The following is a 25,918-nucleotide window of genomic DNA, read 5'->3' as shown; positions in this document are numbered from 1 at the left end:
ATTTGCATATTTCCCTTCTGGCCACCACTCCCCCACCTCCGCCCCATTTCTCACCCACCCCGGACTGCATCCTTTATGAGCGAGGCTGGGCAAGCCGCTGTTCGAACGTGGAGGGAAGGACGTTTCACTATTGTTCCGCGGGTCGGAGAAATTGACCGCTCGGTTGACATTATTTCCCTCCCAGCCCACCACAGAAACGACTGTTTGTGTGTTTGTTCTCAAGCTGCCGACTGAAAGGTAGGCGCAATTTACCACTTCGTTCCGTGTGCTCTCCTCACATGTCCTGCTTTTTGTCAATTAAGCTTAAACACCCACCACGGCTATGAGTTAAGCCGCTCCTGCTTGAGTTTGCGGCGTGGTAAGTGGTTGTAAAGCGGTACCTCGGGGTGCTTCTCCCACTGTTTAAAGGCAGGGTGTGATGATGGACACGCTAGCTTGTCAACCGTGCACCATGGGGCGACGTTTCTTGGCGGCGTTTTAGCTACGCGTCAAGCCTTGTGTCCGGCTCTCCTCTCCTCTCTTTTGGCAGGTGGAGGATGGTTTATTGCACAATTTAACATATGCGTTACCAAAAAAAACACACTAGCGGTCAACCACGGCGCCCCAAATGATTGCGATGAACTCTAATCGGGCCTTCGAGGTCCACTAAGGCAGTGTGTTTATTGTCTCAAACGACAAATGGTGTTATTAAAGCGCCGCTTGAGGCACTAAACACACGCGTCCATCCAAACAATGCGCTCCGAGTGAGAGCATTCGAAGGGATCCTTGGAGTGATGAGCTCCCGGGCAGGCAAGTTGAATTTCACCGTTTTTTTTGCATTTGTACGCCGTTTCGTTTTCAGTAGTCCATGAATGAAAGAGAAGCATAGCATTTTGAGCATCTTTGACTGAACCGTCAGACCTTATTCAAATCTTTCGCCACAGCAAACGAGGAAGCGGTTTGGTTTATAAAACAAGCTTGTAATCCTACTTGGACAGCTCATTCTGATATATAGGCCATTCGATCTAAAAAAAAAAAATGCATGCAAACTCTTCTCCAAGGAGCAAGATCATCTGCTGGGACTTCTCTTATTTACTACTGCTTGATGTCATCGCTTCTGCGCGACACAAGAGGACTACAACCCTCAGACGACTGTTCGACCTTCCCCTTTTCCCGCTAATGGCCGTGCAGTAATAAATAAATAAATAAATAAATCAAAAGCCAACCCCAAAGGCCCGTGTAATAAATTAATTGCCAAAGACGAAAACGAATGACATTTTCGCTATACTAATGTAATTTCAGTTACTTTTAGTTTTTTAAAAAGCAAGTAGTTTTTTTATTTTGTTAAAGAAAGTTTTTTCAATGTTAGTTAGTTTGTTAACTAAAATAATGAACTCAAATAACCTTGCTTACCACCTGAGCTGCTTACGAGCTTGAAAAACAATGCCAGCCACATCCTACCTAACAACATAAACGGTTAGCTATTATTTAATGCTGCAAAAAAAAGCGGGAATGGTAATATTAGTGTCGTATTGAGTGGTAGAAGATGAGCAATGTTCCACATATCCCTGTTTTAGCCAGGTACTTGCACCATGTCTATTTGTCACTGGAAAGTAGCGTATTGCATTGTGCAGCCTGCTCGCTCAGAGCCCTGTGGTGGGAGGGATTGGTTGGGTTGCCAAATTAATTTACAATATTTAGATTTTTACCTGCATACTCTCCTCCCTGGTGTGATTTTGAGCCAATTGTCACCTTAAATTTCAGTTTTACCTAAACAACCTTTACCCATTGGCTGTTTAAAATTGGCAGTCTGACCTGACATTCGTACATGGGTAAACTGGGATATAAGATTAACAAACCTTTTTTTTATTTTGTTTGTTACAAATCACAGCCAAAATTATCTCAGGGCATTTAAGACATGGAGCAGGTAACTCCTCACTTGTAACAACACCAACTGAGCCCCACATGAGCAGGCACTAGTTGACAGTGGCGTGGGAAAAAAAACTCCCTCTTGAGCAGACCTAAGACTGTGTTGGGTGGTCATCTGTCTCATCCGATTGGCTTGGCGAGTCAAAGGGGATATCCACACAAACACAGAGCCGATTCATGTCATGGCTTCTTGGGCTCCGTCATGTTTGCATTTCGGTATTGCCTGATTCACCAAGAGGTGTGACTTAATTTGGCACGGGGGTGTGAAGACATTTTTGAATGACTCGGGAGGACTCACCCTCTTCACCTTTTATTTTTTTCTTGGAGTCCTCTGTTAGCCATTTTCAACTGCTTGGCCACACTCCTGTAGCCTGTTGGCGAGGATCACTTAAGCGAGGATGGCTTGCAGTGCTCAATTATTTGCCAGTTATTTTTAGTGGTTAAGGCAAAAATTAGTCACCAAACCCTGTTGTGTATTAATTTTTATTATACCGTTTCTAACCGCTTAGAGCAAAATTCAACGTGCTTATGGTGAGCTGGAATCAAGTCCTCGTACTGCTTAGAACTGCTGAAACAATGAAACCATATACTCCATGTGAAGTAAATGATTAATGCTAAAATTGGTTCAAGCTTAGGGAGTGGTTTAATGATTGTCTTATTTCAGACTGCTCTTGTTTTGGTTCTGAATATCAAGATCAGCTCAAGCCAGGGCAGACCTATTCTAGTCTGATATACTTTAGGGCTTTGGGCCATTCCAAAATCAAGAAAAATCCCAAACTATTTGCCTTATCACCTTTAAGAGAAAGCCGTGATGTAGCAGTTTCGCAGAATAAGTATAATTACTTAATGGAATGGTTTTAACGCGTTTACTAAAGTTGGCACTTGCATCCTTGGATTTTTTCTGTGTAAAAGTTTGGACGCCCTTGTGATATACAGTACAGTCTGAGATACTATGTGCTTGAATTGGCAAATATCACATGTGTCCCATTTTTGTCCACTTTGACGGAGGCCTGGTTATGATCTACTGTAAATATATGGACTTCCAATCGTTTTTCTACTTACACTCCTATGGCATGATTATTTTTTTTTCTTTAAAAAAAGGTGTTATTTAAGATGTCCTTTATCTGCATATTTACATTGTACAAATGACAACCATAACTACGGTTGTCATCTGTTCCAAACGTTGAGATAACACAGTGCTTCTCAATTATTTTCTGTTACGCCCCCCCCCCCCTTGCATGAAGAAAAAAAAGTCATGCCCCCACCACCCACCCACGCTCCCCCACAACTATAAATATTTGGATTTTCGTTGCAAAACAAAACTACACCGTCGAGTTAATACTCGCTGTGCACAATGGGCAATGAGTGCCACTGCCAACTACTGGAGTGGATGTGCAATTACACTTTACTGTAGTAAGGCGGACAAAACGCATGTTGCCCAGGGGGGGCCTGCCCCAGGAATCAGCTGGTCAAAAGAAGGCATGTGCCGATGATGACATTTTCATCCGTTGCTGGGACTGATAGAAGCATAAGTTTGGTAGGCATCCATAAATTGTCGCATTGCCCAATCAGCGTGAAGTATTGCACTGAATGTCCTGACTTTCCAGGGCAGATCATATTGGAGGCGTGCCAGATTATCATTTGTTAGCAAAAAATTAAAACTTGTTTAGCAGTATAATTGCAGCCTTACTGCTTTGAATACCAAAATTTATAAGCAGTATGTTGACTAACCTGACTCACCAGTGTACTTCTTGTAAATTTTGATGTTCTTTGTACAATCTTTGCTCTGCTCATTTCCGCTTCCTGAGGCTGCTCTTTATGGAATACATTTCACAAAAAGCTGAAGAAAATGCAAAATGTGTGTCTTTTGATTGAATACTTTCACCCTCTAACCTGAGGTTTCACAAGAACGCCACATTTTTGAGAATCTTTTCACAAATCCAAAATTCTGGAATTCAGCTTTTGAGGTCTCTCCACAGTGAGTCATTTCCTTCAGTCCTGTGATGTAGACATGCCTCGGAACTTTTTTTAGTACTTGGAAGGCACTGGTGATTTTTGGAACACCTGCAGCCATGTGCAGTATTCTTGGTGTGGCCTCATTGGCCGGTGGTTGACATGGCGATGTTTACTCTTTTTAAGTGTGGTCGTTTTAAAAATGTCTGGCACGCAATTGGAAGACTGTTGTAGTCTCTTTGATTACCTGATACTGATTTGAGCATTCACAAATTAATAATCTCAAAAAAGTTGCAGGAAGAATTCTTTCTTCACAAAGATCTGAGTTTTCAATGACAGCATGAGAGAATTTCTGATTTAATGGTTCCTTCATTATTGTGGTTTGCTGTGGTGTACAACTGCGTGAATACAAAGGGAGCAACAGAACCTGCTCTCGTCACTAAACGGAGCAATTTGCAAACACTCCCATTCATGTTGTTGGGGGAAAAAATACACAAAGGAAACACCTGCAAGCTCATAGGAACAATGCAGTGTAATAAGGAACAGTAATTCCAATCAACCAGTTTTCCTTTTGGCACGATACCATTAAAATCCTCTGAACTGCTTGCCCTCCCAGTCCAAAACCATCAAGATCATCATTCAATCCAGAAATCATTTATTTAAAAGAAAAAACACACAAGTGCACCATCATGTAAGAAACCCTTCAATAAAATGTAACGTAACAAACACGCGTGAATTATGCAACATTTTCGGAATGACAAAAAAATAATCAAGCAAAAAAATAAAGTAAAAGTAGTTTGTGCTGTTTTGTTCCTGCTCATCTGATCTGGATAAAAAGAAAACATTTGGTTTATGTAGCGCGTTTCCATGATACCCACATGTCTACAATTTAAGAATAAGAAAAACTAATTTATTTATTTATTTTTTTGTTCATTAAATCAAATCGCTATAATCTCAATGTTAAACGATGGTTTGTTGTTGACAAGAACCTGCAGGTTGGAAAAAACAATGGAGAAGCATATTTATATCCACGCTGCAAGAAATGTGTATGCTCCAGTAGTGTTGCTACACACTAAATATTACGATCTGTTTTTCCTTGACGAGAAGTCCCGCGGAAAGACTTTTAGGGGGGTTTTCGAAGTGTTGCTGCAGTGTGTATGGAGGTTTCAGGTTATATGCGTCGGTGACATGGATCAATAATGGCTGTGTCTCGGCCTTAACACACTAGGCGGTGACAGCTAGCGGAAGCCCGGTGCGAAGGAGTGGGTGATATGGCAAAAATATCGTATCACATTTTTTTTTTTTTTTTACAAATAAAATCATGTTAACGATTCAGGGTTTTTTTTTAAACTCATTTGCACATTTTTGACCATTTAAAATGTATATGAACCCCTAAAAAATGTGCATGCTGAGATTGGTTGTCGGTTACGCGTCAGCGGCTCTGAGCTGCCATAGAGCTAAACTGTATAGAATGTGCCCTATAGACGATCTTTCGGCTTTATGAGATCGTCAACACGTTAAAACTGTAACCATCTCATATCGTCATATTGCCCGCCACTACCTGTGCAATATTTTTTTCCCCCTATTGCATTGTCGCTGCATGTCTAAAATTTTGTCCGCAGGGTCATTTTGTCACTGACAAAAGTACCAATGTTAGCCCTGTCCTGGGGGCCCCTTCCAGGTCGAGGCTTGAGGCAATTTGTCTACCCCGTTGCAGCTTCTCTGTCTGCGTCATCTGTTGAGCATTCCCACTTTGTGTGTCCCAGTTGGAACTTGATTTGACTGTACAAGTGCTCAACACCGCTTTTCAAGCTAGCACTTCCCTGCCCATTAGGATTAAGTGGCGAATGCTGGCAGTGAACTTTTATTTTTTGGTCTAGCACTGCGCTATAATTATTCATATGGCAAATTCACACTTTGATGGTCTCTCTTAGGGATGCTACATTTCCCTTATCTAGATTTGCATACTTTCCGAGATAATTTTTGCCTTTTGTTGGGAATATTGACGTCAATAGCGTTTTGGGGAAATCATGCGTTGAACTAAAAGCCCAGGCTGCTAACTCATTGGCCAGTGCCATCCTTTGTAGGCTCGCGGGAGTGAGGTTTTACTAACACAATACTCGCGTAGTGCAGGCTGGCATCGGTTTCATGTGTATCCTGTCAGTTTTCACGTATCGCGGGTGTGGCAGGCAGTGATTGGCCTCAGATCCCCCTTTTGCATTGACTCAGACCCTCGGGCTCGCCAACCTCATTGACTATTTTGTCTGCGCGTACTCAGTGCTGCATGTGGCCAGCTGGCTGGTCCTCTGTTTGCTGAAGCCGTCTGAATTTTTCACTCTGCTCATGATCAATCACTTAATCCAGGACCGGGTTGCGGTTGTAGCAATGTGCGCAGGGAAATTCAGACTCGTCTGTCCCTGGCCACACACTGTCCCTAGGCTAGCGCTATTAAGATTCTTAACCTGCAAGTCTGCCTCAGGAAGCTTCCTGATTGGACGCTTGCTTCACTTCATATTATTTGGGGGTGTGGTGAAGGACTTGCGATTTTACAACACAACCAGTCGCGCCTCCATTTGTGTACGACCTTAGCCTAAGATTCAGATTACTTGCTAATTGACCATCATTATGTTTCACTTCACAATTGTAGAGTCCATTTTTCAGCCCAAGTCGCTGTTGAGCAGCTTTTGTAAATGTTGGAACAGGTTACCTGTTAGATTTAGTCAAAGCATATCAGGGAGCAAAAATCACTTTTAAACTAACCCACACCACAGGGTAATAACTGAAGATACTGTTATGGAGTCAAAACAATTGTGCCTATGGTGAATTTGATCTGAAGTCTGATCTCCAAAATCAGTAAAATACCCAATTGAGAACGAAATGCGAAAATGTTTTCTTCCAGGGAAACAGATTGGCAGTGACAAAGACTGCATACCAGAACCAAGTAATGATAAGGATGATAGTGATCCGAGCACGTCAAGAGAAAAATAAATTTGACATTGTGACTGTGACTAGACAAATGCCCACCACACAACAGGTAAAATGTACCCAATGTTTATGTTACTAATTTAAACGTAGATTGTCTCGACGAACCTCATCTTTTTCTGCAATATGCCTGCCAATAGCTTGAGGGTCTTTTCTTTCTTCTCATGGTTGAACGCATTTATTGTACAAAAAGTTCCAAATCAGAAAGGAGCACAGTAGTTTTAAGCCTGGGAATGGTTGAATGTTCTTAAGACTTTTTAAATGTAGGCATTTGTTGTGTTTTGGTATCATCCATCCTATTCATAGTCATTGGCCCAATGGATTGACAAGCGCTTCTTCATCCCGTTGCACCAGTTAATCCAGTGAAAAAACCCACCCCCACCTTTCTTCCAGCGCCACGCCTTGGTGTTAGATGCTGTTGTGACAATAAGCTTCCCCTCCCCCTTCATAGTATCTTAATGTGGGCTTAATGCACCGCAGATGCTGACAAACACTATTATTTTTTTTTGCGCACGCAAGTTGATGCTCATCTCCTCTTCCTGTGGCTTCTACAAGCGTCCTAGTGACACTGGTCAACAGACGGCCTGTTTTGATAACAGCAGGATGTGCGCTGCTGCCAAGTTCACAACAGATTGTAACCCAGATCCCCCTGGCCAATGAGGATATTGGACAGGCAATGCCCGCAACTCCCTTTTCTGGCTGCCTGTCCCGAACTGGCTTACTCCATTTAACTTGCAGCCATACTTAACCAGCTGACCCTAATGGCCTTATTGTGAGGCTTCTACTCACTTAGTGCTTGTTAAGAGCACGTGGAATCGATAGCAATCTTGCTTTACGGGAGGGCCTTGGTCATAATACCAAACCCCTCTTTTTGTTTTAATCTAGTTTGTCACGCATTACTAGGGGATGCTAAAGGAATCTTTTGTTCACATTAGGCTAACTTGGATTAGGCTTGCGTTTCTGGTGTATGTACCAAAACAAGGGTGTCCTGAAAAGTGCCACTGTTGGATCTGATTTATTTATTTTTTTGGGGCATCCTTTTCCAGTGGAAACTCAATGAAAAGCGTCGCAGACTGAACTGTACCTCTTTGTGCAAACTAGTTTGTCTGGATTCATCTGGTTGCACAGGTTTCAGGTCCATTGGTGTTGTTTCACATCTTCTACCAAGTTTTGGTGCAGTAGCTGGATGTGGTTTCTTCCACAGCCATCAAATAAAGGGTGTAATTAATAATTAAACAGAGACTGATACGCTGCAATGAAACAAACATGGATTGAATAACTGCAGCAACAAAAGTGGGATTGGGACACGTTTTGTCCAGTTATCCATTTTAACGTCATTGGCTTTATTTTTTTATTTCTTATATTTTTTTATTTTTGTGTGCTGTATACTACAGTGTACTGACCAACATTCTCATGTAACTTGAAGATCAAGCAGCACTTTGGCCTCTAGGATGTGATGTTTTTTAACTGCACTACTTAAGGAGCCACGAGTCCACTTCGCTTGTAACCCAACTTAATATTGTGGTGTCTTGAGCATAAACTAAATATTTCCTTTCTTTTTTTTTTTTTTAAAGAATTTATTTCGTTATGGGACATTAATCCTGGTTAGAGGACAAAGACACACATTTTCACGAGTTGAGCCCTTGACGGAACTGTATGTCCTCCTCTAGAATCCTCTGGCTCACATGTGCTCACTGTCTCCTGACAGGCAACAACAAGACCAACAACTGTTACTGTGTGTGTGTATGTGTGTGTGTGTGTGCTCAATTTCTAATATTGCATAAACAGAAAGCCAAAGTGCAGCAGAGTTGTTGCATGCATAATCATCCTCCTGCTTCTTGGAACCTGAACACTTTTAATTATTTTTAGTTCTATTAGAATGGGTGCATGACACACCTACCAATACATAGGAGTTGATCATCGGCCGGCTAGTGTGACGTCGTATCACATTCCACTCTGTTAATGTTTGATATTGCGAAGCCTGCTTTATTGCCTGCTGGGTGCTCACCCTGGCCTCAATGCCTGGGCTTTGTGTTTTTTGTTTTTTTTAATCTATTTAATTTTTTATATCTCAATGTGTTAATCATAAAAGGCTTATAGAGGCTCCTTGTAGTCATATAGCAGTGGAACATTTAAAGTGGAACACAAAGGATAATGGTGGACCTCGTTTACCTTAGGAAGTGATGACAAATGTGCCATGTGATTGACTGATGACCTGCCCGGAGTTGGGATGGGCGTATCGGCTTTCAGACAAATACTGGATATTATTATTATTATTATTATTATTATTATTATTATTATTAATTCCAACTGAAGTTCTCTGGTAAGCTGTTTACATGATCTATTGCAATCTGCCATTTACCACTACATTAAATCAGAACAGATGTTCACTCATCTGTTTAGCACAGTAGGTGTGATTTGTTTTTAACACCATTTATTTCTTTAGTTAAAGCAACAGCTTGATTTAAAAACAATTTACAAGTAATTTAAAACAAGTCCTCCCATCGCAGATGAACTTTTGGTAGGACGATGCCATTTTCAAGTGCTAAGACGACGTCACGTCACATTCGCATCCAAAACGTGCAGACCGGATGCAGCGTGGCTATCCTGATTTGAAATGTTTACATGACGCTTGTTCAGATTGTCAAAAAGAACATAGCGCCACTATAAATCCAAATGAAATTATATTCTGATTTGGTCATTTTATTCCGATTGAGGCGTTTGGATGTTTGTTTGTCTATCAGGTTTGCAAATCACATTTTACTATCAAGCAAGCACATTCTTCAGATATGCATGTTTACCTGTGTCCTCCCTGTAACACTCTCATTGACGCACAAAAGCAACACTTACTACTGCCAGTTGTCATTCGGGACGCTTGAGGAAATCACCCGTGCTGGAATGTGAATGCGAATGGGTGGGGTTTGCTCTTGACACCCTGCCATCTAAACTGTCACTCTTTGTTGTTCATCATCTTGGAGCACATGCAGTCTTTCCAAGTTTAGACTAAATGGACAAGTTTAATGTGAATTCTTCACCAGAAGGATACAAGACGCTTGGCAACTAATACATCTATTGCCCATGCTTTTTTTGTGATTGCAGTTTGGATGAAATGTAACGATAAAAAGTGTAAACAGTCCCCCCCCCCCCCTCTCTGGCCTCTTCACAAAGCATTCCAAAATCCCTGCAACGCTGCAAAATCCCTCTCAGCTTGTATTAGACACCGTATTAAAAGTGACCCATTTTGTGATGTGCCGCTTGAAATGTCTGAGCAAGCGCTGCTGCAGTGACAAAGCAGTGGAGAGCGAGCAATGTAATTAAACTGCCTCAGGGAAAGAAGTCCACCGTGAGATTTATTGACACACAATCGTATTGGGAGGAATGAGATGTAAATATTAATGAGGTCAGTCACTTCCCTGTCTAGACAAACTTCAAATAAATTTGCAAAGTGACGGTGGCATTTGAAAGTGAAGCCCATCGTATTACTGGGAAAGCATTTTTATTGTTTCTTTCGCTACGAGGTTAAGCATGATGAAAGCCATTTGATGCTTAGAAATATTAAATTAGCAACATAAGTGACTAGTTCCTTTGTGGAATTTCCTTCATTTTCAATAAGCACTTTAAAGACCAGACACACTACGTTTTCTGTAATGCTTATGCTCATTGGTGTTACGGGATTGCTGGAGCCAATCGCGGCTGCCTTTTGGACGCCCTGTCAACCATTCCGAAAATCCTCCGTAACAGATAAATTCACCAAAAACTATTGATTGGTAAATTTCATGTCATAGTCTACTGCCTACATTGCTCTTTTAATTCAAGTGTTGGGAAGGTGTCGTCGTTTAAAACTTCATTTGAAGAACCACTTGGAATTTGGGCCGGTACGAGATTATTGGTGGGTAGTTTTAACTGAGACTTAATTGGAGAAGTTTTTTTCCGAGTAGCAAATGAAATAAAACAGTCCGAGATGCATTGAGAAACCAAGTTATGCCATTTTACTCAAATTTTTTTTTTTTTTTCTCACCAGACTGTCTATCGGTGCTATTGCATAAGACTGGTCCCCAAAATTTCTTTTTTCCCTCTTCTTGAGAACTGATCAGCCAATTTTCCAAAATCTTTGTGCATTGTGCCGTTTATGAAGAAGGCCAAATTGAGCAAATTACTTTTAGATATTTCTCATTCTGGTCAAGCAAACTATTGCAAAGTCACTTTTTTTTCTTGAAATAGGGATAGACAGATAATTGGCTGGGCAGTATTCGGTATTTTGACAAAGATCCGTGTCGGCCTAGAAAAAATAATAGTAATTTTAAAAACTGTTAACTCCAGGAAAATATTTACATTTTCAGTTAATTTTGTAATATGAGATGCTGCTGACTCTGGAAACTCTCTGCACTTATGGTTTCATTATTTCAACAATTCATTTATATAAAAATTTTGGATAACTGTATTATAGGAAACTAAATGGAGCTCTTGGTTAAGTTTTCATTTAACTTTTTAAGGCATTCTGATGAACCTGGAAGGCGCTTCAATTTTTTTGTTTGAATTTAAAAAAATATATATTGCTTTAAGAAATTTTTTTGCAAATCTGAGAAGTTGCTTTTATTTATTTCAACACCAATATTTTACCATTTGTTGAAAATGATCTCCACATACCAGTTTTAATCATCCTCTTTGACCAAGAATAATTGTTTTGGCACCAAAAAATATATCGTCTCCTTCTCAACGTGTGGCTAGTGCCCCCCGAAAGACTCATTTTCTTTGACTGCAGACTGAGGCCGGTACAGTTTGAGAAATAGTGCCACTGAAAATGTCTCAATGGCGAGTGGAACAGAAACAAAAAGCAAAGTGCTTTGGCTATGACTCAACATTTTCACCGTTTGGTGTCAAGAGACGGTCCCAAATGTGGAATTGATGCAACACCAGCGTGGAAAAGCACTGTCACCGTTTGAGCAAAATGTGGTTGCGTGTGTGTGAATGGGATTTTAATGATCCAGTGCGCTTCTTCCTGTGTGCTGCATCACATCGTGTCAGCTGGTTAGAGATGATGCGATTACTTGTCCAGAAGGGGGTCATCAACAGGGAATGTGATTCAACCTGCTGTACGCTAAGTCCCTGGCATTAGTCGCTGGCTCATTGTGCTGTTTGAACACTCTCTCTCTTCCCAGTCTGCATGATTGAGGCATACCACCGCTTCTTAAAAGACTTTACCTGATTTGGACAGCGTGTTGGTTTCCCAACTGTGAAATCCATAAACTGTTGCCGCCTACACTGTTGTTTCTGCTGGAAACTTTCTCCTTCTGTTTTATCCGACATAGTCTGACACACTTTTAGAGTTTGTTGTCATTCTAGACTTGAGGCACAAAAAAAAACAAAAAAAACACCTGAACTGTGCTTTGAAGTGTTTACATAATTGCGAATCAAAACAAAAGAACAAGCCAAGCTCATTGTGGTTTTGCAGGTTATTCATGAAAAAATACCCATCATCCATCCATCCATGCATCCTTGTAATGAACAAAGTAGTACAAAATTTGTTTCAAAAGTAAGCTTTTGTTTAGCAACCAGTGTTAAGAGTTATTCTATTTCTTACAATGTTTGGCTTAGAAGGGCATTCAACAGAGTGTTTGCCCCCCTCCAAACAAATATTCACAAAGGATATGAAAGTCATTATAAAATGACAAATTTCACCCTCTGATTATGAGCCTTTCAGTTCTTTGGTATTGCTCATACACAGGGGTGGGCAAACCTTTTGATTGGCGGGCCACAATGGGTTCTACAATTTGACAGAGTGGCCAGATGGAGCAAATGGATGGAGTGTTTTGCTAACCTCACCTCATTGGAGGGAAAAAAAAATACATTTAATTTTAAATGAAAGTGAACAAAAGCATTACAAAAATATGTCTTTGAAAAACCACAGTATTTAGAAAATAAAACATTAACCAGGTTTATTCATTTAATTTTTTTCAAGTTCGGCGGGCCGGATTAAAACGTTTAACGGCCCGCATGTGGCCCGCGGGCCGTAGTTTGCTCACGCCTGCTCATACGGTTTAGTTCCATGTTACTCATGGTCTCTATCAGTAACAGTTTAGTTCCTCACCTGTTCAAACTTTGCATAGTTTAGCCAGCAGGGAATGTCTGTTATCCAGGCTATCCGATTTCACACTTTAATTTTAGTTAAATTTAAATGTGCATGGAGAACGTGGTCTCGGCAATCAGGGAGACTTTGTTGTAGTTGAAGGATGCGCTTGACGAGTTTGTGCTCGAACGACTGCTGTCACTTGTCTCATCCTTTTTTTATTCTCAAAAATCTTCGACTATATTCCTTTCATATACTCCTACGCTGTAATTTCAGGAATCCAGTGATGCGTCCTCCTCCCTTGTCAGATGACATTTACAACTGTATAGTAACCCTCCTTTGCACTTTGAATCATTTAAGGAACAAACACAAATGTTATTGTTGTATCATTGAATGAGCAAGATTATTTTGTGCCATATCAGCAGTGATACATGGGCTTTGTTTTTTGTGCCTCGGGGGTTGTGTTGGCTAGCACTGGAATAGCTCTGTACTCGATAGTTTGCTGATTGCAGACGCAGGCGAACAGTTTAGCCAAGACATTTGGACAGGATGGCCAAGTGGTCTAAGGCGCCGCGTTCAGGACCCAGTCTCCCCAGGAGGCCTGGGTTTCGAATCTCGAATTTCCCCATTGTGGGACTAATAAAGGGCAAATTATTATTATTATTATTATTATTATTTATTGGCATCCCGGATAATTCACTTTCTGTTTTCTCCCCAAATTCCTCAGAGGACCCCTTGCCATAAATGGGCTTTCCTTTGGAGTGCGAGCAAAGGTTGGCTCATTTATATGAATTCTTCTTTTTGTTTGCAGAAACGTTGCGTGAAGGAGACCCTTAAATTCAGCAGGAAACGGCAGCAACCTCTGCGTTGGGGGGGATGAAACCGGATGGGGTTACCATGGATGCCTCTAATACCACAGAGCCCAAGACAAGTGCGGAGTCCTCCGTGTCGCCGGACAACACCATAGCGCAGGCCGCATCTCTGCCGGAGCAAGCCCATAATGTTTCACCTGAAGGTGTTTCGGAGACCAATGGGGCAGCGGACCCTCAAGTTAAAAAAGCCGCTGCCGCCACAAACGCGCTAGCTTCCTCAAAATCGAAGTCCCAGCCATGTACTGCTGCCTCACCTCACTCTGTAAATCACACGCAGACTTCCACAAACAATATGAACCCGGGCGATAAAACTGCTGCAAAGTCATGTACAGCGGGACCTGCACCCAAACGACCAGTGAGTGTTGCAACTGTTGTGCCCACCGTCCAGACCCCGACCAGAGTTGTTCACAAGAGGCCCGCGGGAAGTGGCCCATCTCGGGCTACATCAAGTGCCACTGTGACGACGACAAATAGTAGCAGGCCCACAAACCTCAATGGAAGTCGCATTAACAGAACAGCCGCGGAAAATGTTGATGCCGCGAGAGTCAAAAGTTCCGGTAAGTCATGAAATGACTTTCAGAGTTTGTGTCATGTTCTAGGACTAACACGACGATGCATTTTATTTCAAGTAGTTGTGAGCAGACCACCCGCGTCAGCTGCCCACAGACCATACACTTTTGTTGCTGCCAAAGTTGACAGTGGTGCCATTCCAAAGACAAGCAGGTACGCATAAAGTAGCATGCATGGGATAAAACATGATCAGATCTTTGCCTGGTCGATCCTTTTTATTTGGTTGATCATTGAAAAGAGTTTAGAGGTGTCAAAATTAATCAATTTTCAGGTTGCTTAGTAAAATGTTTGTTAGTTAATTGTTTAGGGCCGTTGTTTGAATTAAATAAAAATTGTCCAAATCGTCTGAGTTCAACCTTTCAACAGTGATTATTCTCAGATTTCTATAGTTCTTCTTCAAAGAAGACTCATCTTTAACGTTTGCAAACATCCTCTGGAAAACGATGATCTAACCCGTAACTGAATCTTTTTTTAACCACGAAACAACAATACTTAATTACATGGCAAAAACCATGGAAAAATGTTTTTGTAGAACTTTAATGCAAATTTATATCTGATTATTTAATTGTGACAGCCCCATTTGACTTGCATGATTTTCCCAATCAGAGAAAATGAACTCAAATCTAGCCCTTGCTATTCCAGTGTTAGTGCAATTGCTTGGGGCAAAATATGTGCCCCCCTATGTACATATCTGTAATTTTTGCCCTTTTCTGACTGGATAAAGTCTGAAAATCAACAGTGGAGAATATGTATTGTGGTCTTCTGCACAGTCGGTGCGTCCGATTACACATGCAGAGAGTGAGGCATGCATTAAATGGCGTGCGACAGAGTCACTGATATTGACGACTGCACTTTGTCATGAAACCAAGCCGCTTCGGGAGGGACCAGCCGCCACCATTTCCTCAGAGCCAAGCCGTTTACTTTAGTCAATTTAATTCACTGCTACTGCTTTTTTTTTTTTTTTTTGACGGATGACGTTCTGTTTGCTTGTTGGAGCCATAATTCAAGACTTCTAGTTCTGCATTCTCAAGAGATGCCGGCGAATGACCTTAATCATCACTTACTGATTAGGGCAAAGTCGATTGCAACGCATACAGTTCTGTTAATTATTTTGTCCCCATTTACTTAATTTCCTAAACTTTGTTTCGAAATACATTAAGTACATTTGTAGTTAAGTGCTGAAAGCATTTTCAAAGAGAATTTAGTCCTGAACTGCTGACACGAGCGTTAAACTGTTTTTTCACCATCGCGGTTGTCTGGATTTCTACGGGGGGCGTGGCTATTCCCCAGTAATGCACTTGAGCCTCCAGCCCCTGCTTTTCTCCATAATACTATTTGATTTAGTTTGAACGCAACTTGCACTTGACCGAAATGGTAACGTAAATTACTGTTGCATAATATTCTAAAAGTGCCCGTACACAACTAATGGCCTTTGCGCCAAGTAAATAAAAGCGCTTAGCCACTCTTTGCAGGAATGCGATATTTATGTATAGTTTGACATGATTCATTGCTGCTCCTCTAATTCCACTTCCCAGTTGGTGGGAGGTTTCACTGGATGAGGCCCAATGTCATGTCTGTCAGTGGAAGGATTCTCTTCTTGATCGTCGAGGAGATAAACCGTCGACCTTAAGCCTCAAAAGTGTGCGTGTTCCTCGGAGTGCAGTGAAGCAGCTGTTTATACCCCCACCTCACTCTCCTGTTACTGAATGTGAGGAAAAAAAGTATATATTTTGGAGTACTGTCTCCATTTGCTGTCTGAGAAGGAGCCCTTGAATAGGTGAGGTAATTTGTTGACCCACTAATGCGTCTGGCGCCAGAAACTCGCTCTGTGTCAATTTCATGTTTGCAATGCATGTGTCTTGACATGCAGGATTTATAGTCTTGTGACACTGGCATACATCTTATCACCATCCTGAACTTTAACCCCTACAAGTACCTTGTGTGTGTAGTTATTAAAATCCTATTGGTCTGTGAGTTTGTATTGATTTCACCCATCTGCCAGGAAATGGAATAGACCAGCAAGAGAGCAGCTCCACTTATTGCATATGCTTTACGGGCATCACTCTGTGTGTACTGTTGTCTTGGGTCAGACTTTAGAAAGAAAAACATAACCACTGTTGGGGTTAACTTCATCCAAGAGTGTTCAATAGAGGGGTTTTGGTGCCACAATTAAATATAAAGTCAATAGATTAAAGTGATTTTTTTTTTCATGATTTAATTAGAGTACAGGCTTTTTCAAAATCACATTTTAAATATTTTTTAAAAAATCCCTCCACAGTGTTCATCAACATCACAAACGTTTTTCTTTTTTTCCCCCCACTGAGTTGCTTGGATTATGCCCCAAAAAATGCTTAACCTACTTCCATAAAGCTCACAATCTTTTTTTAATCCTCAGTTTCTCTGCAAAAGTATCAAAATGTCTGTACAATAAAATACATCATTTATGCCGTATTTGTATATTGTAAGGTCCAGACTACATTACCTCAATACGTTTTTTTTTTTGGTTTTTTTTGCACATCTTGGAATGTGTTTCCACAATGTTCTCAGATTCATCAGGACGTTATTGTTGACCTCTGATACCAGTACTTCATAGCTTAATGGTGAATGTCAATGTAACCGCATGATTTTTGACCTGCAATTATATTCGGGGAAGCAATATGTCATTCTGAATAAATTAATGAATTATTTATCTTTATAGATGTATTATTTCAATCCAATTATGTTTTGTTTTTGAATCTCCCCAGGCCTGCTTCTGCTCCCTCGGCTACCCGATCGGCATCATCTGCGTCCAGGGCTGGTAGCGCAGTTGCAACCAGAGCAGCCACTAGTGCAGCGGGTGCTTCCTCAGGATCGAGATCGGTCCCATCAACATCCAGGGCGGGCAATGTTGCATCCAAGACAGCCAGCCTTGCGAGTGCTCGAGCTTCTGCGGCTAGAGTTCCCACGGCGCCCTCTGCTGGCAGGACTACAGCAACGCAACCTCAGCCTCCTGTTGCCACTGTGAAGAAAGGTTAGTTACGTCTTGTTCTGAGGGGAAATCTTAGAATGTTTTTGAATAACTAATTATATAGAATGCAATAGTTTGCGAATGCAAGGTGCCAATTTTGCATATTTCTCACTCCACCTGACGCAAAAAAATGTTTTTTTTTTTCTTGTTTACTCACTCAGTGTGAAATGGGGGGCCTGTTTAATTTAACGCAAAGCTGAAATACTCGCAGAAAGCCATGACTTATTCTGTTGTATGAATGGCAAGTTGGCAACAGGTGGTTCCCTCTACTTTCAGCTATCTAATATAAGAGGATTTAGTTTTTCTATCTGAAAAAAATATTCATAAATAGTAATTTGGGGGTGAATACATTTCTACTTTGACCTATGTTTCTGTTTGCACCAGATGCCAGTCGTCCAACATCTGCTGCAGTTGCAAAAAGGCCTGCTGCTCCTTCAGCTGCCGCCAAAAAACCTGAACCTTCTAAACCTGCAGCCACCGGAAAGCCCCCTTCTACCTCCAAATGGGCCGCTGCCCCCCAAAAAGTGGATCCCAAGGTGATCCCAAGTAAAACGCATCCTCCAAAACCTGGTCCTGCAAAGTATCACGGTGTGGCCGCTCCCAAGCTTCCGGCGGCTAGCAAACCGCCCTTGGGAAGAACCCCGCATACTTCGCCCGCTAACAAATCTTCAACTGGCAGCACACTGTTGGCGAAGCGCCCAACGAAACTTACTCAGGCAGTGTTACCTTTTACTGCTGGTGTCAAGAAGACCAACAATTTCAAAAGCAGTCCCAGTGCAAGGACACGGAGAGATGCTGGTGCAGCGGTAACCAGCGCAACACCAATGGTAGAAGTAGCAAAACCAATACAGACTGTACCGCGAGAACTATCTACTGATACCGCAGTACCAGAGATGAACCGGCACCAAGCTTCTCCTCGGGACTCTCCACTAGAGGCAGTACCTCAAGTGACTGCTCTGAGCCATGTGGCTGCCTCCTGTCCACCATGTAGCACCAACACTTCCGCCTTGCCAGAAATGCCTCCACCCTCGCAACCAAATGAGAACGATACTCCTTCAGAACATGAGCAGGTCGCAACGCCTGCGCAGAGTCCATCAACTAAGGTGCCAGAGCTACCCAGTCAGTCTGCAAATGTCTCTTCAGATCAGATTCTTTCTCTATGTAAACCCATTACAGCAGCTGTCAAGCCGGTCACTCAGGTAGCCCCTCCCAGCAATCTCAATGATGAGGAGGATGAAGAGGAAAAGGAGGGAAGTCAGCTGGTGTCGGTGTCCGAAATGAGCGGGACTACTCAACCCACCGAGGAGTCACGTCCCGGGTCGGCTGGACCAGTAGGCGGCTCCGCTTGGAGGGCGGGCGCTGCCGTCCTGTCTGAGCTGGACTCGTTTAGCGGGAGCCAGCAGGGGGCGTCGGAGTTGAGCGCTCCAGGCGTTCTGGAGGGCACCGAGAGCATGGACGATCTTGGAGAGGGCAGCCTCAAAGGAGCCATCGACATGGAAGGGGCCTCTGCAGGCTCGCCGGACTTTCAAAAAGTTCCGGATATACCCTTTAATGACTACGAGGAGGAGGACGACGACGACGATGAAGACAGAGTGTGCGACATGGATGTGGGTTCCGAGAAGACGGACGAGCTGCAGAGGCATAGGCACGACAACGCCGTTGATGATGAGGAAGAGGACGAAGACGTGGAGATGGCGAGCGAAGCGGTAACTGAGAGTGGTCTCGAGAGCTACGGGAATGCCGACGAGGACGACTTCGCCGAGGATGAAAGACTGGACAACTTAAACAGGTTGGCACGACTTTCTCCGCCTGCTAAGCTCCCATCGGCCGCAGGTGCTCAGTGGTACCAATCCAACCTGTTGGCTGACCCCTCAGAAGAGCAGGTTCAACCCCCTCAACTCAACCAGCTCCCTGAACTGGTCTCCCAGCCTGCGCTGGTTGTAGCTGCAGTGAGCCCACTAGATGACCTCCCGCAAGCCGACTTGGAGATGCCATCCCAATCCCCCGCTCAGGCCTACCTGGAAATGAAATCTGATCCCCATGTTCCTGAAAACTGTGATGTCACTTTGTCTTCCACTCTTGAGGATGGGGCCGGAATGCGCACAAACCATATTGCGGCACCACTTCAGGCTCTAGATCTGACTTCATTTTCTGTAAACAACGAGAGCAGAACTCCAGAGGACCTAAGCGAAGGGAAGGACAAAATTCAAGAAGTCCCGGTGACCTCTCCCCAGCCTGATGCTGGCATCCATATGGCGAGCGGTGACCCGGAGGTTACGGCCGTGATCATGCCTGCAGATGAGGTTTTGAGAGGTGTCGTCAACGCTCTCGCTTCCAACCCTTCGTCATCTTCCGTAACTGAAGATGAAGCCAGCGACACGGAGGGCGAAGCACTGCTGGACGACTCTTTGGATACTTTGGCTGTGCGGCAGGAGAACACAACCTTTGAGGTCCAGCCCCCCGCCCAGCGCTGCCTCTCCATGGTTGAAGAATTAGAGGAGTCCGAGGCGACCGGTCTGACTGATGATGCCACCCCACCTTCGGCTACCTCGCTGGCGTCCTACGGCTTCGACTCCGCAACCACGGCCTCCAACGCCCTGTCCGCTGGCGAGGGCTGCATCAAGAGCCCGGGCATCTTCTCTTTAGAAGAGCTTCCTGAGGAATCCAAGGAGCCCTGTGACCAAGCCCGGTCCGGCCTCGCAGAGCAGCAATGTATCAGGTGCATTAATCCCGTAGTTGGTCGTACGGAGGAAGTGCGAGGGTCCGAAGCGCGGGCTCCGAAGCCTTTACGGGCGACTGAGGAGAAGCCGGAAGACGCCCACTCTCCATACTATTCTGCAATCTGTGAAAAGACTGACAACTCTTTTGCAGGTAATGTATAGTTAATTATATCTCGCTGTCCTTGTCCTATTTGTCTTTAAAATATCTGGTGATGCAAAACGGGACGGTATATGGGAAGAAAAGCCAGCATTCCCAGTGACATGAAAGATCCAATATATGGCTGAAAGAGCTATTTCCATGTACGCATCAATGCAGGGGCCCTTGAACTAGCATGATAGATTTGTGATGAAACACTTAAATTGTTTGAAGTGGATTGAATTGCTAAAAATATTTATCCCAATGCTTTTTACCAAATGACTCATTCGCACACTAACATGTCTTGATTTGTGTTTCGCTTTCTTTTTGGGGGCGGATGGCAGGGCTTCTCTTACAATACAGGAATGCTGCCATAGCCCCCATCACTCCATGTCTTTTTTTTTTTTTTTGGCACTTTAAATTGTATATCATTGTACCATTTTTGAGTAACGAAACTATCTAAATAAAATAAAGATACCCTTTTTCTAACTATCTATCCTCATTGTATAGTTCTGTTGAAAGGAGGGCTGTATTGGGCAGTGGCTTTGCTGGACGGTGTTCCCTCACTTTTCGTAGGCAATGTTTTTCCATTTGGTAACAAAGTAACCCAAATTTCTACAGAACCTACACTCATGTAACCCCGTGGCTCTACGTCGGCGCAGAAAAAGAGGAAATTTAACATTAGATGTTTAGCATCTATGAAGAGACTAGTTTGTGGCGGAAGAATATGTCGCACTCACTTAATGCTGCCTACATACTTGTATTTTGCAATATTTATGACTTTGTAGTCTTTTTTTTTTTGTTTGTTTGTTTGAATGTTTACTATAATTCTGACTTTCCTACAGCATGAGTGCTGGTTGCATTGAAAGAAATTATTGCCGTCTGTCAATCACTCTCCGGCGCTGACATGGTTACCACAATTATTCTGCTTTACTGTTTTCTAAACATTTCTTGCCGAAAACAAAAAAAAACAAAAAACGCGTCAATTTCTTCTGTTTTGGCTGCGATGTATCAATTTTGCAAAATCTGTGTGAGGGCTCTACAGCCCAGATCAAATTCTTTCCTGAGTTTGCCAAGACTTGGATGCCCCAACAGCAATGGATCCAAGAGCAGCGTGCCAAGCAACAAAGACCTTGATAACGGTTTTAACTGTTTGGCCGCCAAGACGACTGCTGGCTGTGCTGCCGCTTTTAGGTCGTCTCCACCCAAGTTTAGGTGTGTTGCCGCCCAAATCACTTGGTTGTTTCTTTAAAAAAATTTTTTTTTTTTTAAATGCTGCACTTTTCTAAGGCACCATGTTTCAACTGAGCATGTCACTGTTACATACTGACTTTGATTTGCATCTCATCTCTGTTCAGGTTTACTGTATAGCTTGGCTGTAGGACTTTGTGGAATTCAGGTTCAACACAGATTTGTTGTCCCCGTGTTTTTTTTTTTTTTTTTTTGTCCAACGTTGGGTTGTTCTATTGCAGGGGTTTGATTTTGCCTAAAGAGGACTGAATAAAACCTGGAAAGATCCCCCCCCCAACCAGCTCTATTGCAGGGGTGGGCAACCTGCGGCCCGGGGGCCACATGCAGCCCGTTAAAAGTTTTAATCTGGCCCGTCAAACTTGGAAAAAAATTAAATGAATAAACCTTGTTAAAGTTTTATTTTCTAAATATTGTGGTTTTCAAAGACAAATATATTGTTGGAATGCTTTTGTTCCCTTTCATTTAAAATATATATATATATATTTTTTTTTCTCCGATGAGGTGAGGTTTCCAAAACACTCCCATCCATCTGCTCCTGGTCCGGCCCCTCTGTTAAATTTTTGAACCCATTGTGGCCCGCCAATCAAAAAGTTTGCCCACCCCTGTTCTATTGACAGAGTCTGAAGCCAAGCTATCATTTCCTCGCGATGCTGTTTCATGCACACAAATGCACGAAGAGCTTCTGCATGTCATTTGAATTCACGGGTGATTTCAGCTGGCTGCATATACAGGAAGTTGGCTGCCTTTTTGTTTTATTCACAACCCCCTTGTTTTCTGGGTGTTAAAATGATTTGCACATTTTAAAAATGTTTTATTTTGCTCTTGTCCTGGGAATTCTGCACCGGTTTCACAATTTTACTCACCCACTTTTCAATTCCGAAATGCCATTTTTGACCACATTGCAAGTAGAGTATATTTTAGTGGAACCCTTTTTGCTTGAGTTTGGTTCCATTGGCTGTTTTCCCCTCACTTTTTTTTGTTTTTTTTTTTTAAAGGGGAAGGTTGTTTTTTTTTTTTCCTCATTCAACCTTTTCACACCACTCTGCTCATTTTTAACTTATTGTTTTTCCGCCCACCTGCAGGCCTCACCTCGCAGCATTATCGCCGCTGCCACGGAGACCTTCACAGCCTTGCGCCCCGTCTGACCTGTGCGGACCTTCCGCCCCGGAAGGTCGGGCAACAGGCGCTCAACCCCCAGCTGCGGCGGCTGGAGCAGCACCAGAGGCAGCTGATGGAGATGCAGGAGCGGCGGGAGCAGCAGAGCAGACCCCTGGAGGGGGCCGAGCAGGAGAGGAAGAGGACGGAGGAGGAGGAACAGAGGAAGAAGAAGGATGAGGCGGAGGAGGAGATCAAGAGGAATGAGCGGGAAGAAATGAAGGAGGACAAAATTGCCGAGGATGGTGGCAAAATGTTGACTGAGGAAGTCAAACTAATCAACGGGGAAGGCCAAATGTCTGCTGAAGAAGAGGCAACGAGGCACGAGCTGGAGTTACAACTGCTGCAGCAACAGTCCGAGCTGAAGCAGAGACAGCAGATCCTGCAGTGGCAGCAAGAATTGGAGGAGGAGCAGTCTCCTCCTAGTCGAACCGTGGTCCTGTCCCCCTCATCGGGCCTGTGCACCATCTACGAAGCGCTTGAGAACAGCGACGACGAGCCGGACGGCCGCCGGCCTGATCGCAACTCTCGCCGAAGGTTGTTGTCGCCATCCTCGCAAGATCCCAACGAACCCCCCAGCAACGGGCATCGCTCTCCCGAGCGCCCGGCCCCCTTGGACTTGGACTGGGGGGCTAAAGTGGACATGGTGCAGCAGCTCATCAATCAGACATTGCTGCTCAACGGAGACGGCTGCTCCTCTCTGCTGCTCCTTCCGGGCGGCGCGGGGGGCACCCTGAGCCCCTTGGAGAGCAGCCTGTGGCCCAGTCTCCTCCCTCCCATCAGCCCTCCCTCGGCCACCGTCACTTCTGTCAGCAGCTTCTCCCCGGAGGCTGCCGGAAGTTCCCCTCAGGGCGAGTGGACAGTAGTGGAGCTGGAGACGCATCACTAGTAGGTGGGCATCTACAGATACACCCCTTTCACTCGCAGCTGGTTTAGTATCGACGCTGACATTCAACCATTTTCTATTGGTGCTCGTCCACCAGAGGGTGAACTGGAGTCCGTTTGTCCGTCCAAGCTGACTTTGGGAGAGCGGTGGCGCTTAATGTAGCTTCAGTTCCATGCACTAGTATGCTCTTAGCCCTGACCTTTTTTTTTAAGGTAACATGCTTCGGCTGAACGATTTGGAAAATTAATTGCCATTCAATTTGGGATTTTTCTCAAGGTCTTTTTTTTTTTTTTTAAACAAATGAATCTTTACAATAAACTATCAAAGTGGTCTTCTAGGCAAATAGATTTTAGCTAATGTTAAAACAAAAAAACAGATCCATGAATTCATGTGAAAGTTTTCATTTTCTTTCCTACTGCTTTTATAGTTTACACTTGTCATTTAAGCCTTCACTATGATGACTCGTGACTTAATCGACATTTCATGCTACGTGAATCAATGCTATCTAAATATGGTCTACCCTTAAGCGCTGAACTTGTCCAAACACAATGAAAACAGCCGACCAACCCCAATTATTATTTTTTTCAATCTTCAGAATTTCAGCCTTTTTACTCTGAAACGTGCTTTCTCCTATGTACTACATTATGTTGTAGATTTGAGATCAGTCAGTTCAGCCTTAGAATCTTCCCTTATTCACTGAAAACACCTATTTGGGTTTTTTGTGCTTGGGTCACAGCTACGTCTAATATAAAAACATTGCTTTTGAGCCAAGGAGGTGAGGAGCTTCATTCATTCAGTCAGGCTATTTGGCGTCTAAAATGAGTCAGGACAAAGAGCATACTAGTAAAAACTGCTTTTGATACTTTAGTCTTCAGTGAACTTAACATTCATGGTTTTACAATGTGAAAGAAACGACAAATTCTACAGAGAACTGCTGTCACAGGCTGGTAGCGCTGACCATCAGCACCTGCGGTCAACATTTCAAACACCATTTTAAGGTGCTGTGGATTTCAAAACAGTGGATAAGATCACAAATGGAAATGCACACACGGGTCCAAAATATGATCTACGCTGCTGTGACCGAGCATATTCTTTTTCTTGGCTTAACACCCATCGTTGAGACTACTTCCGCTGAGGGGACTGTCACGAAGAAAGCCAAAGAAAAAGCAAATTGCTTGTGTGACAGCATGCATGGTGGCAATTCAAATGCTGAGGAATTGTTTGCAAAGACTAAACTGTGTGTTGTGACTGCAGGATCAATTCTTACAACGGGTAAAAAGAAAAAATCTGTCTAATAAAAAAATGGACATTGCTTTATGCCGAATGTCTGAGCCAAGGATGCACGTAAATTAGATCCTATTGTAAATTGTTGTTGTTGTAGTGTTCGGCGGAAACGAATACACTGGAAATAACGCTCGTGAACGACTATTCGTCATGCACCTCGCTTAAGAGCGTTCTTGTTTTACTTTGCATTTACCCCACCAAAGGTCAGTAGGCGGAAATGTTTCCCCTTGAAACATTTTAGTCAGGCTCTGATGTTTTACTTGTATTTTATTTTTTTTAATTTACATGAGCTCTGAATATTAAGGTCCACTTAGTGTTACACTTTGTCCTCACCAAGACAATTCAGAATGATTTGCTTCCTACTAGTAACATTTTCCCCTCTACTGACACTTTTTGCTGACTAGTTCAACTATTTCACAACTACGCCCCATGTGGGACATCTCTGCAACATGTATCAGTGGTTCTCAATTTAATTTTTTTTTTTTTTTTTTACACCGTTTTACCTAAAAAATACTTGAAGTTTAAATTTTCTGAGAATCGAGTACTTGTATAAGGGGGTAAAAAAAAAAAAAAACTTCCACTTATGAGAATCAAGTAAAATTATATATTGTGAAGAAAAAGTCGGAATTTCACAATAAGTTGACTCTTGAGAATGATAATTAGAAGGAAAATGTCATATTGCACTAAAAGATTTAATTTTGCAGGATTAAAATTGTATACAAACTTTGTTCCCCTCTGCCAATATTACAACTTTAATCTTGTTGGCCCTTGACGTGCTTAATGTCATTAGTTTCCCTTTTGTGTTGAGAAATTGTTCTGTGTGCCGTCTCCATCAGTGCATGAACAACTTTATCTGCGTTACGTTTCCTCATAATCAGAGCTGTTATGTTATTTTCATGAAGGGAAAATGATTTGCAAGTTCTGCTTTGCTTCTTGTCGTATCTTAAATGTATTTTGAAGTACAATCCAATGAAGGATGTCAGGCACTGATGGCGCTGGTCACCAGCAGATTTTGAGCAGAGATGGGTTTGTGTCCCTAAATGCATTTTTGGTGTTGATTTAAAAAAAAAAAAAATGTTTTTTGTCACCCTCCCAAGTATATTCTATATGAGTGCCAATATGGATTT

The 25,918-nt window shown here is 42.9% G+C and overlaps 1 protein-coding gene across 2 annotated transcripts; it reads left to right on the top strand.

Moving 5' to 3' along the window:
* Positions 1 to 25,860, top strand: prr36a (proline rich 36a). Of its 2 annotated transcripts, none has more exons than XM_088303034.1 (6): positions 1 to 237; positions 13,722 to 14,339; positions 14,415 to 14,505; positions 17,097 to 17,362; positions 17,744 to 20,230; positions 22,549 to 25,860. In XM_088303034.1, exons 2-6 carry the CDS (start codon positions 13,787 to 13,789, stop codon positions 23,508 to 23,510), a joined length of 4,359 nt encoding a protein of 1,452 aa, XP_088159160.1. In that variant the 5' UTR covers positions 1 to 237; positions 13,722 to 13,786; the 3' UTR covers positions 23,511 to 25,860. The 2 variants fall into 2 exon arrangements, with proteins under 2 accessions (XP_088159160.1, XP_088159159.1); XM_088303033.1 differs by having other exon boundaries at positions 14,412 to 14,505.
* Positions 25,861 to 25,918: the final 58 nt, after the last annotated feature.

Source organism: Idiotropiscis lumnitzeri, chromosome 8 (genome assembly GCF_059441095.1).
Source record: "Idiotropiscis lumnitzeri isolate Australia: NSW breed Sydney's pygmy pipehorse chromosome 8, RoL_Ilum_1.0, whole genome shotgun sequence".
Classification (NCBI taxonomy): domain Eukaryota; kingdom Metazoa; phylum Chordata; class Actinopteri; order Syngnathiformes; family Syngnathidae; genus Idiotropiscis; species Idiotropiscis lumnitzeri.
Note: the sequence above shows the minus strand (reverse complement) of the source record. Positions and strands in the feature narration are given on the sequence as shown.